Source organism: Camelus dromedarius, chromosome 16, assembly GCF_036321535.1.
Source record: "Camelus dromedarius isolate mCamDro1 chromosome 16, mCamDro1.pat, whole genome shotgun sequence".
Lineage (NCBI taxonomy): Eukaryota > Metazoa > Chordata > Mammalia > Artiodactyla > Camelidae > Camelus > Camelus dromedarius.
In genome coordinates this window covers 22,266,612-22,279,000 of record NC_087451.1, presented here as the reverse complement: position 1 = coordinate 22,279,000, position 12,389 = coordinate 22,266,612, and the positions used below count along the sequence as shown (strand labels likewise).

Below are 12,389 nucleotides of genomic sequence, written 5' to 3'. Positions count from 1 at the left end.
ATGTCTGCAATTTTCTTAATTAGATTTTATGTCAATATGTAAATAAAAACTAAAAATATTAAACAGAAACATTTTATAGTAAAATATAAATGAAAGCTAAAAACTGTCATAGTATATGTGTTAAAGTTATAATATAGCATAAAATAGAACCTGTAACTTCATTACAGGTAGATAGACATACATCATATATGTAGGCTCACTATGGGCAGGAAATCAGAAACTATTTTAGTTTAAGGCAAGAGAAGGATGACGATAATGGACCAATTAAAAAACTGTTTATCCTAGAGTCTAACTGTCCCACTGTACCATTCATTATACATCATGGGTGAACCATTCAAGAAATAAATTTTTGCTAACTACGTTTCAAAGGAAGTCACAATGTTCAACCAATGGAAATCAAGCATTTTGATTCCATCAGAAAGTTTTAAAATAGCAGAAATGTCTTCTCCAGGTTTAAATTTTATTTCACTTGAACTAACTTACTTAAGAATGATACATATCAAAGGATCTAAAATGCACAGCATGGTGACTATAGTTAACAATACTGTATTGTATACTTGAAAGTTGCTAAGAGAGTAAATCTTAAAAGTTCTTACTACAAAAAAATATTAATCATGTGGGGTGACGGAGGTATAACCTAACCCCACTGTGGTAATCATTTTGCAATATATAAATGCATCAAACCATCACACTGTACAACTTAAACTTACACAATCTCATACATCAATTGTATCTCATAAAGCTGGGGGAGAAAAGAGAACATACACACCAGAAAGCAGTAGTTATTCTGCCCCACTCTATGAATCAATAAGCAGAAGATAAATGTACGTATTTTGGGATATATTTATGTTAACTGGAGAACAGTCTGCTCGAGCTGGGATTTTTAAACTGTATTTTATAAAATGATATTTAAGTTTAAAATGCACTTGTTTTAGCTTTATAAACTCTGCTTTCTTATAGAAAACCTATTGCATATTCTATAAGACTGGGGTCCTAATATACAATCCTAGTTTATATTGGGAGGCCAGGAAGGGGGTGCAGGAGGAAGAAACAAGCTTTGTTTTAAAGAAAAAAAATTAAAATGCACTAAATGTTTCTTTAAAATATAACCATTTTAAAGCATGAGGTCCCCAAGTACAGTTATACTGTATACTTTCTGCATTCCAGTCTTAAAAGTGAACTTTCCTCAACTTGTGATTTAAATGATGGCTAAGTCCAAACACCTACATACGTCTTTCTATATAACTATACACATATGACTATACCTAATACGTATACGTGCCTTTCTATACTTGTAGACAGCTTTCCAAATCTAGTTCATCTGCCTATACTTATACACATTTGAACACCTACATATGTTTCTCCAATTTCAACTGCAAATGAAAGAAGAATTTAGAATCAAGAATATAACTACACAATTTTTTTTTTTTTTGGAAAAAGAATGAAAAATGGAAGCTCTTTTAAAGTAAAATTTCCATGGTTGGTTAGTTGAAACAATAGTGGACACATTCCCAGTACCAAGATGGATATGAAAAAACAAGCAGCAGAACATCATAAAATTCATGGCTTACTTTGTGCCTTTTCACAGAAGTTTATCTGAAAGCCTAAAGTAAAAGAGATAAGTTCCAGTTCATTGACTGTAAATCAAACAAACCAACATTAGAACATGACATTGCATTTTTATGTTACATTTTGAACAAAACTAATTCAAGAACAGTTCAAATCACATAACCCCCACCATCACAGATGTGCCTACAACACATGGGTTTCCTTTAAAAATTCATCTCTTTCTGATGTAGACGTGCTTCATTACATGGAACTGAAATTCAGTTTAAATTACAACAGTTACACCATCTTTACCTTTATTTTTCACATCTATTCGATAAAAAGTATAACTATCAGCTCTTGGAAGTTAATAGCAACTTTTAGGACAGTTTTGCTCATTTTTTCAGTCTACAAATTCAGAACATATTACAAACTTTTTTATTAACTCAAATTACTGACTTGGAACTACTCATGGTTAGTTACTATCCCTGATTTGAAAGCTTTGTTAGTTCATAAACTGTGAAAACTGAACACACATAGCACCATTCTATCCATTAGCTACCCTCAAATGATAAGACAGTGCACTACTAGAGAGATGCTGAAATTCCTGTAAAATTGGCCAGAAAAAAGACCTTGTGCCTAGGAATGGCACTAGACTAGAGACTAGTCTAGGACTAGAGAAGTTATAGAAAGAAAACCAGTGAATTCTCCCTAGAAAGATGAACATATTTTTCAAATTCAAATGGATCTGGTTATACGTTACGCACGCATTTATACAGATGCAGTTTTCTAAAAACGCACCCAGTAAAATAAGCTGTTTGAAAAAAAAGCCTTCCCAAAATAGTCTTTCGCCCCGAGTCTACTGGGTGAATTTCTGGTTTTCTTAGTGGTTATCTATGCTTGTGTGTATTATTGCCTTGGGGAACAAAATGGGGAAAAGTCAATTTAGAATGAGTACCATTCAAGTCATATTTATATAAATCTAATCAAAATTTGTAGGAAAAAACCAGGACTGAAAAAATTATGTTCAAATAGTCTTTTCCCTCCAGCTATCAAAATTCTTAGGATTTTAAGAAAATAAAGCTGGTACCTATAACGCCCCAAATCTGAAAAATGGCTCATGGAGCTACTCTGACAACGGAAGTACCTCTGGGGCACAAAAGTAACCCACTGCTTACTGCTTGATGGCAACGCAGGAGGAAGTGGGGAGGGAGGCTTCTCAGACAGAAGTCCTGGGGCAAACCTGGAGGCAGTGCGCTGACACTCGCCCCTCTACTGTACAGGCTCCAAGGCTGCCCCCAGATGTGCAGCAGGAACAGAATTCAGAAGGAAAAAGACGGCTTCCGGGGGTCTTACAAGCCCAAGCAACAAAAACCAGCCAGCCTCCTACCAGGCAGGACCAGCTGGGCGCAAGTCCGGAGGAAAGGGAGCTGGCTTTCTTCAGGCAGCAGAGGATGGAGCACACAGAGGGGCCCAACTCAGAAGCCTGTCTCCCACCCTGCCCTCCGGCTGGAAGAGCAAAGGGAAAATTCACCTGGAAACTGGAAAGGAAGCTGGTGAAACTGAAACAATTTTAAGGCGATCATTACTCTTCTCTTCTTAGCTCTAAACACATCAGCAGTTGCTATTAGCAAAAATAAAAGGTGAAAGAAGAGGTGAACAAAAACAGCAATACGAATGGGGAAAGGAACAAGAAAACTAAACTTGAAAGATGTATAAAAGAGAATAATCCAGATCTGTACAGTTGTGTAAAAGTAAGTTACAGGATGAAGCATAATAAACAGAAAAAAAAAGTTAAGGTATATGTACCTGGGAATGTTAGAATGTCAGCAATGATTGCTCTAACACAGTAGAAGTTTAGCCCATTTTTAAGTGCTAAAAAATTCTCAAAATTTGAAGTTCTGTAATTAGTACAGAATCAATGCACGTAGCTAATAGGGAGGGGGGTGAAAGTCTCAAAGCATAACCACAGACTTGTTCTTTTTACCTAATTATGGATGAATTGACCAGGTCAGGGGCCTCAGACCTACATCCATCCCTGCATCACTTCTCACTCAGAAAAGACTTGCTAACTGACTGAGAGTTCACGGACAAGCACAGGCTACACCACCTGGAACAGAACCGCTCATCTTATCCTTGGAATTCCATGCAATCTTATCAATTAAATCAGATAAAAATTAGCTAAATCTTTCTAGAACTCTAAAAGACTACAGAGAGAGAGGACGCGCGTGCGACTCTCTCTATAGAGATTATACATAAGAAAAAGAACCCACAAAGATCAGAGAGTTGGCGCTTACAGTACAAAGATGGGAAAATACCAAACAGCTCCCCAAGCTCACTACACTCAAAGGGCAGGGTGGGGCCCTGGGGGGGCACCAGCAATCTTGTACAAGAAGAGAAAGATGGTGAGAAAGAAATGGTGAGGAAAACTTACAATATGCTCAACTTTACAAAAAGCAAGGTTGTGGCTGTTACAATCAGTCCATCAATACTCAGTCACATATATCAATTTTTGAGGTCTCACTTGTCTCAAAAATTCTGTCTTTCCATTCACATATTTGAAGTCCTGCACCTGGGAGCACTAGATTATTAGCTGAATCCACTGCCAGCAATCAGATAATTTTTCAAGTCTTAAATGCCTCTTTTATCTTGGTACCTGGGCTTTAACATTGCATGATCTTCTGTTTCAAATTTTAGTCACTGTCATTTTACCTGGCCCCAGGCAAGTTTATTTTCATTCAGTCTCAGACCCCCAAGCATGAACATCGAGATGCACAAGGCAGGGTGCTGGCAGGTCTATGAATGCAAGCCAGCTCTGCGGGGCTCTTCCCCTCCTCCTCTCACCAGGCCTCTCCCAGCCTCCTCCTCATCCCTAACCTCAGTCCTGAGAGCCCCTCACAGGCCGTTAACTGGAAACCTATCATTTAATGTATTCATCAAATAAAGTGACCTTGTCCGTATCAGTTTAAAAGCGTGTTTAGGATGAGTGTAAGTGTATATTAAAACAAAAGGCAAACTGTATTTGAGAAAGCAGAAAACAAAATGAAGACTGCCAGACCAGGGTTTTAGTTCCAACTATGAAACTCAAATGAGTCATTTCACTCGAGCCCCAGTTTCCTCATTTATATATAAAATTAAGAATAATATCAAGGAATCTCAGAATAGGAAACAGCATGTCCACATGTAATTCTGCTTGTGAAACGGTCCTCCTGGGGCCCAGCAAACATCCCCACTCCCTTCTGGGCTGGTGGAACAGTCAGGGGAGGTACAGGACAGTGGCAAAGATGAGCCCCACTTCCTCAGTAGGGCCGTATAGTTGCCTGGACCTCCTGGATTCTGGTAATGATGAAAATGGACTATGAACCACAGCGGGAAGCCACACTAATATAAAGAGAATCACAGCTGCCTTCCTTCCTGGGCCAGGCCCACAGACCAAGCTCCCAAATCTTCCTTCTGACCCAAGCCTGAAGAGGCCAGTAGTTTGCCACCTTCCAATTTGAACCTCAAAATTTTGGCATCTGCCTTCAAATGTAAAGTTACTCTTAGTATATCATTATGGCTCTAACAGCTAAGATTTATTTAAGCTTACCCAAAATCTGTGTTTTCACTGTACTTAGACTGAGTTCCACAAAGCTTTCCTGCTGTGTTACTTCCTTTAGCTTTCCTCACTTCACCTTTCTCTAACTTAAAAGGGATCCACCTTAATTTCATAATTCCAGGTTATTTGCATCATCCAGAACCATCCATGATTTTATGAATACTAATCCTCCCCACACCTTTTAAAGCTCAGGCTCTCGTCAGTCCTCACACGCCAGCTCCTCTCCTCCCTGTGCCTGACGACTACCTTACTCACTCTCGGGCCAAGTAACCAAGGGCGGTCCTGTCGTCTAGAGCCCGCTCGGGGCAGCTGAGTACACCTGGAGAGAACACCTTACTATGTGACTGTGGGCAAGTGGCTAACCTCCACGAGCCTCAATTTTCTCATCTGTAAAACAGAGTAATACCCAAAAGTATTCTGCGATGATTAAACAAGGTAATAAAACTGAAGTGTCCAACACAGAGACCGAGACAGAAGAGGCTAATATCACAGTCATCATTATTCCTGGTCTCTCCCTCAGGTGAGCAATGACTGTGGCACGTTCCCTATCAGAACAGTCTAACCCTCATAAAACCAGTCCCTTTCCTTTCAATCCCAGTGACCGTGAGAGGTAAAAGGAAAGGATTCCAGATGGTCTGGGGACCCCCATCCCACTCGCTACATCTCTGCTACAGCCCTTCCCAGACACAGCCTGGTGTCCTGAGGACTTGAAAAACTCCGAGGTGGGTATTGTCCCCGGCAGGAACCTAACCCAGGCCTCAGGGATAAAGGCAAATGCATCAGGGGAGCCATGTAATGTCACTTATTTCTCAGCAAAGTCAGGCATGAAGAGACACAGGCACGCCAGATACATAATAGAGATATCTCTGGTAACAATTTTTGAGTTTCCCCCTTTTGAGAACTGTGTTGTTAGTAAGATGAGATATAATCAGGCTTGAAAAAGCTGCTGTGGTGTCCATCTCCCTCATCCTTCCCTGTAGTGGGGAACAGCGCGCTGATCTTCGAGAATCCAGCTGTGCACGGTGGGAGTGCTAGCTCAGGAAAGGCCCATCGTTTTGTTGCTGTTGTTGTTACATTAAAATTTTTTCATTCTATTTCTTTTGAAAGATAAGACATTCACAAGGTTCAAAATAGTCCATAGTGAAGTCTCCCTCTATTCTTGTCCCTCAGCCACCCAGTTCCCCTCCCTGGAAGCAACAAATGTCACAGTGTCATGACTTTATTCTGTATCCTATCAGATTTTACAAATATAGAAGCACCAAAATGGCGTGCTTTTTCACATAACCAGCAGTATTCTAGACACACTGTTTTGCATCCTGTGTCTTCTGGAAAGGCTCATCTTGAGCTGTGTTAACTACTGGCCAAAGCTCCCTTTCATTGCATAGCCAGAAGCCAGGCCCATCTCATCTCTCCTCGCCCTTGACCCTGCAAGTTCACATCAGTTCTCAACCTCGCCAACAGTGTGAAGAGACACGAAGACTTTCTGGAGTTGGGCGAAAGGGCTAGAAGCTAACCCATGCCCATCAGCAGGGACAATAAGTTGCCCAGATGACAAATTTAGCCAGCATGGCAACATATGTTATTAACTCTTATGCTACATGGGTGCTTTTCTGCATTATGTATAGTTTTGAAAGAGTTCTGTCACTTTTCAAATCTATACTGGCCTCCTGAGCCAACACCTAATTAAAGGCTTCTACTTACCTGTAGATTCCCAATCACAATGCCCCCAAAGTCAAAATGCCAGGGTAAATACCCCACAAGTTTAGAACTCTGCAACATAAAGGAGCATCAGGAAGCACCAAGGCTCGGAAATCAACCCAAACCCAGCTGGATGCTTCCAGCTTCCAGCCCCGACTGAAACCTAAAATAATCTCTTCCTTCTGTTCCTGAATCTGCATCACTTCTGGCAAAGATTCTCCTCTCAGACCTGAATGGCTGTAATGGCTTCGAAAGAGCTCGGAGTAGCCATGTGAACCTGGGCAGCTGAGCAGTAAGAGGAGCACCTGTTACGCAGGTGGATTAAAACACATTCCAACTAGGGCAATTCCCTAATTTAAATGTCAGCTCCCTAACCTGTGAAAGGGGGTTCTGCCCACCTACCCTGAAAGAGGGCTTATGAGCATCAAATTAGGTAAAGACAATAAAAAAGGGCTGTGCTAACTATTAGTTCCCCTTCTTAATGTTAAATCTGAATTAACTTCCTCAGGTGGTCTCACATGGGCCATCTCTACCTCCCAGAGACGGAGAATGACCTGAATTATATGTGATGGAGTTGATTTTGATCTCCAGACCCCTAAAAATAAGAAAAACTCTATGGGTTCAAATCGACCCAGCTTCTCAAATTAGGTAACAGAAATGGAAAGGAAAAAGAGAAATTTACGAAAAAAAAAAAAAAAAGACGATTCGAAATACAGGGTTCACTAATATCGCATCCTAAACAAGCTTCAGCATCCATTCACTCTGATAAGGGACAGTAAAAGGAAAATGTGAGAAAATAATATCCTGAAAGCACTACCTTTCTCTGCTTCTTACATTTTAATACTAGGCTTGCTCTCCTTTCTACGGGAACACAGAGAAATACAGTCTGCGCTTCTGGGGAGGACTAACCTGCTGAGCTGAATTTAATCCATTAGGTTATGTCAAATAAGCGGTGAAAGCAGCAGTATGCAACACACTGGGAAAGGCAGGCAATGCTAGAGTTTGGGACTGTATCCATCGTCTGAACAATTCAGTTCTTTAAATTAGGTTCTTGAAAACCATAGACTAACTGGTAAAAATAGACAGTCAAATATAACCACAAGTAGGGCATTTCATACATATTTTGTATGTTCAAATACTACTGGGAGAAAAAAGTACACTGATTTTAAATCTTCAATTTTTCTTAACAGATATGTTTCATTACACTTGAAAGTTATGTGTGTGTGTGTTTTATTCTGTCAAGTTTTTATTGAGGTATAATTGACATACATTATACTGGTTTCAGGGGTACAGCTTGATTCAATATTTGCATATATTGCTAAGAACCACCACACAGTAAGTCTAGTTAACATCTGTCACCGTACATAGTTAAACAATTTTTTCTTGTGGTGAGAACTTTTAAGATCTACTCTCAGCAACCTTCAAATATGCAATACAGTAGTATTAACTATAGTTGCTATGCTGTACATTATTTTGTATCTTTTAAAAAAGTAGAATCAAGCTATCATCTTTTTACTTAAATTGACATTTATGAAATGTTCAGCTGCAAGTAATTGGGTAAGGACTGGACTACTCCATAAGCCTTCTGTTATACATCTAGATTTGAAACCAAAAAAAAAAAAAAAAAAAAAAAAAAAAACTGCCTAGAGCAGCACACTAGGAGTATGAGAAGCACCTACAACATACACTTTATAACTACTTCCTGTTACAAGTACCTCTGTGTTTTTCAGACTCAATGATAGATTCTAACTATTCTGATCATTTTTAAAAAACTGACATTTCTCACCTACCCAAGTAAAGCTTAAGGAAACATTTTATTTTTCCCTGCTTTAAGTCTTCTATAATAAATTTTAACTTCTTGTGTTTACGAGAGTTTTTTGACATCTACTACACGTCAAGGGACTAGTAACTAAAGCATTTAAATAACCATGCCTACTTGCAATCCTTACGTACTTACAGATATTTTATAATTTTCAAAGCACTTCCATGTGCATTAATCTAATAATGTGATCCTCACAACAGCCCTGTAAGGTAGGTGTTATCCCTATTTTGACTCAGATGGGAAACTCAGAGCTCAGAAAAGGCAGGCAATGCCCCCCAAGGTCACAGAGCTGGAACACTGCGGAGCAGCTACCTGAGCCCAGGCAGAATACAGACTCTTCAGGAATATTCTGAAAGGAAATGCTCAGAAATGAAAAACAGAAACAAACAGGTTAGAGAAAAGGGTAAGACCCAGTAGCAATGAAGTTAAAGAAACTGTGGTGGATCAGGAGTTAGGGACTCACCTGCTGATGAGAGAGACAGTTAATCAGACCGTTACAAATAAGAGTACTGTTGCTTTTAACAGGATGATGGCTAACATGTATCAATCATAACCTCCCTGTATGTCAGGCCCACGCTTTACATGCATTCTCAAAATACCTGTAAGGTAAGCATTATTCCTACTTTCCAATTGAGAAACTGAGGCTTGGAGAGCCTCAAGGCTCCACTAAAGTCACAAAAATCTTAAATCCTGATGAGGACATTCAAATTCAGGACTCTGGAGCTCTGGCTTAACTCAAGCATTATGATATTAAAAAACAACAACAACAACAAAATCGAGTATTTCTTAACTGAGACCACTCTTGGGCCACAACCTCAAGCCATGAAAAGTGCGCAGGGTGATGCCAGCACAGTGCTTATCACACAGAACCACCACCAATGTCTATTAGAGGCAATGCGTTCCACACAGCCCACAACTGAATCCTGCTAATGGAAAGAGGGTGGTCATTAACCACTCCTAGAGAGATAGTGTTTTGGGGTGGCAAGTGACCGTGTCTGGGGAGGGGAAGTGGCATTTACCAAACATCTTCTAAGGATCTGAAGTCTGATCTGAAGCCCAAAGTCTGGTAGATGACGTAAGGGAGGTTAGGCTTTAACCCTACAAAACAAAAAAGGTTCTACATTGCTGCTTAAGCTCATGCTTTGCAACCTGGATGGTGCTAGAGAACATCCTGAGAATTTCAAATGCTTCTCTTCACTCTGAGTCATTAAAAGGGGGTTCAAGAAGATGTAACTAACAGGTTGCTGAATCAATCACGGCTAGACATGGTACAGATAAAAGAAAATTCATCAATAATTCAAAGAGAAGTCTTATGTCCCCCCTCTCCCTTTTAAAATGGGTTCTGCTTATTAGAAAGTTCAGTTTACTGGGTATCGAAACACAGGAGTTGGGGAGGAGAATGGAGAACATCAAAATAACCCCTAACCACAATGGCTTTCTTTGAGTTCCTAGAACACTCCAAGCTCTTTCCCACTTTGGAATCTTCACACACACTGCTCCCTCTGCCTAGAACCCTCTTCTTTATCCTAAGAGTGTCATCTTTCCAGACAGGTCTTCTGTGACCAACTTATCAAAGCAGACCGCTCTCTCCCCTGTTCTCTTCTATCAGAAAACCCAGCTTGTTACCTTCATAACTCTGCTCTCACTTAGTAATTTTTCTTATTTATCTGCATATGGCTTCCCTCCCCCATCCTACCAGGAGGGTAAGCTCCATCAGGAATGAGACCATCCAATTCATTCTTTTCTAGATACCTGGCACTAGAGGGCTATGCCTGGCACTAGGCAGATGCTCAATAAGTATTTTTTGAACAAAAATAAATAAATGTGTACAGCTTTTTCAAACTGTCAGCCTCCCAACCCTCCCCCACCCCCCCAAAACTTGCATTTTTATAAGCTTTATAAGTCACTCGTTTGGGATATACAATACAATCCTAAATTGTCATTTTGCTGTTTCATTTCACCAAGCAACAACTAGACTATAAAGCTGGAAGATCAGGAAACCTATCTTTACTTCATCTGTATACTGTGCAACACAGTGGCACCCAATAACTAATTCAATCTGGATTAATTATCTGAGGGCCTGCACAGAAGGTGTCCTCTGAGCTCTGACATCATCCTGTCTATATATCTGTCACTGTTCCTTACGTATATTAAATTACCTCACGGAGAGGGCGACAGAGATACAAAAATGAATAAAATCCTGCCTCTGCTTCCTGAATCACACACTCTAGTAAGCACGAAATATTCGATAAACGTCAAGCCCAAAGAGACACACGGTTAAGACAGACCTAGGAGCCCTTCAGGAAGATTTTAATCAGAGAGTAACCATGGTCACACTGACCACGAAGGATACCCTGACTGATGCTGCTAATAACTTAACGTAAGCAGTCTGCGGAAGCTGTCAAGAGCTTTCTGAGATTCTCTGTTTCAAAAATAACATGACTACTCAAAATCCCCCGGTAAGCTCAAGGAAATGGTCCCTAATGGATTGGGGCCCGGTATTTTCACGACACCCCCGCCCCGGCCCCCGTCAAGAGCCATTCAGAGCTAAGGAGCATTCCCAGTGGGCAAAGACATTAATTAGGAGGGCTGCTTCAGACGCCCAGCCGCTACACTGAACCACTTTGACCCCTGCCTTTCGATTTCCCGGATCTCTCCATTTAAACCGAATTCCCTCTTATTTATTTATTTTTCCTGCATGCAACGCCAGCACAGAAATCCCCGGCCCGAAACAAACTGCGTCTCCCAGGCCAGTGGCTGTGTAATTACCTCACAGGTGGCCAGGCCTGAGCAACCCCCCGGCCCTCCCAGCGCGCACAAACCCTGCAGAAGTTTGGAAACTGAGGGTCCAGGAGGATCGCGGAGCCCAGAGGTCAGCGCGGCAGCCCGGCCCGGCTGCGCCTGCAGGGAACCAAGATGGCCCACTGCGGCGGCGGCGGGGAGCCGGGGCGCCGGGCCTTGGGGCGCGGGGCCGTACGCCGCCGCCGCCGCCGCCGCCTACCTGAGCGGCCGACACCCGCGGGCCAGGCCCCGGGCGCCTCCCGCAGCCGCCGCCGCCGCCACCCCCGCCGCCCGGCCGGCCGTTCCCGGAAACGCGGGCGGGGCGCGCCAGGTAAGCGGCGGCGGCGGCGGCGGCGGCGGCGGCGGGGGCGGGCCCGGGCCAGGTGGGCCCCGCGGCCGGAGGGGGGCCGGCGGGACCGAGGGCCGAGCGCAGGCGGAGGCCGCGGCCCGGGCCTGCGCGCGCCCCTGCCCGGAGCCAGGCCGAGCCGGGGCGGCCGGCCCCGGGGCGGGAAGCCGGCGGGAGAGAGGCAGGCCAGCGCGGGCGGCTCGGTGGCTTCCTCAGCCGGGTCCGGGGGCGTCCGAGGCCGCGGGGACAGGCCGCGACGACGCCGACGGCCGCGCCGGGGGGCCGGGGACTCGGCGCCGCCGCCTTCCTTACCCTGCATGCTGCTGACGGCCGGGTGGCCCGGCGCCGGGGACCCCACGGGGCCCGGGGTGCCGCTGCCGCCCCCGGAGCCGCCGCCGCCGCTCGGGCTCGGAGCCGCCATTGTTGGGAGTGAGGAGCCGAGCGGCGCCGGGGCGGCTGCAATGCAGCAAGCTCGGCCTCTCGCACGGCCGAGGGGCGTGGCCGGCGCCCGCCTTGGGCCCGCCTCCGACACGCCCCGGCCACGCCCCCGCCCGCGCCTGACGCGGGGCCGCACCAGATGCTGAGCTGCAGAACCGCCC

General features: G+C 43.6%; 1 protein-coding gene across 1 annotated transcript in view; it reads right to left on the bottom strand.

Moving 5' to 3' along the window:
• Positions 1–12,218, bottom strand: part of MAP2K4 (mitogen-activated protein kinase kinase 4) — a 90,658-nt gene extending 78,440 nt beyond the window's left edge. The window contains exon 1 of the mRNA XM_031467599.2: positions 12,103–12,218. Coding sequence (XP_031323459.2) covers positions 12,103–12,211 — 109 coding nt within the window. The 5' untranslated portion in view covers positions 12,212–12,218. The remainder of the gene's footprint in view (positions 1–12,102) is intronic.
• Positions 12,219–12,389: the final 171 nt, after the last annotated feature.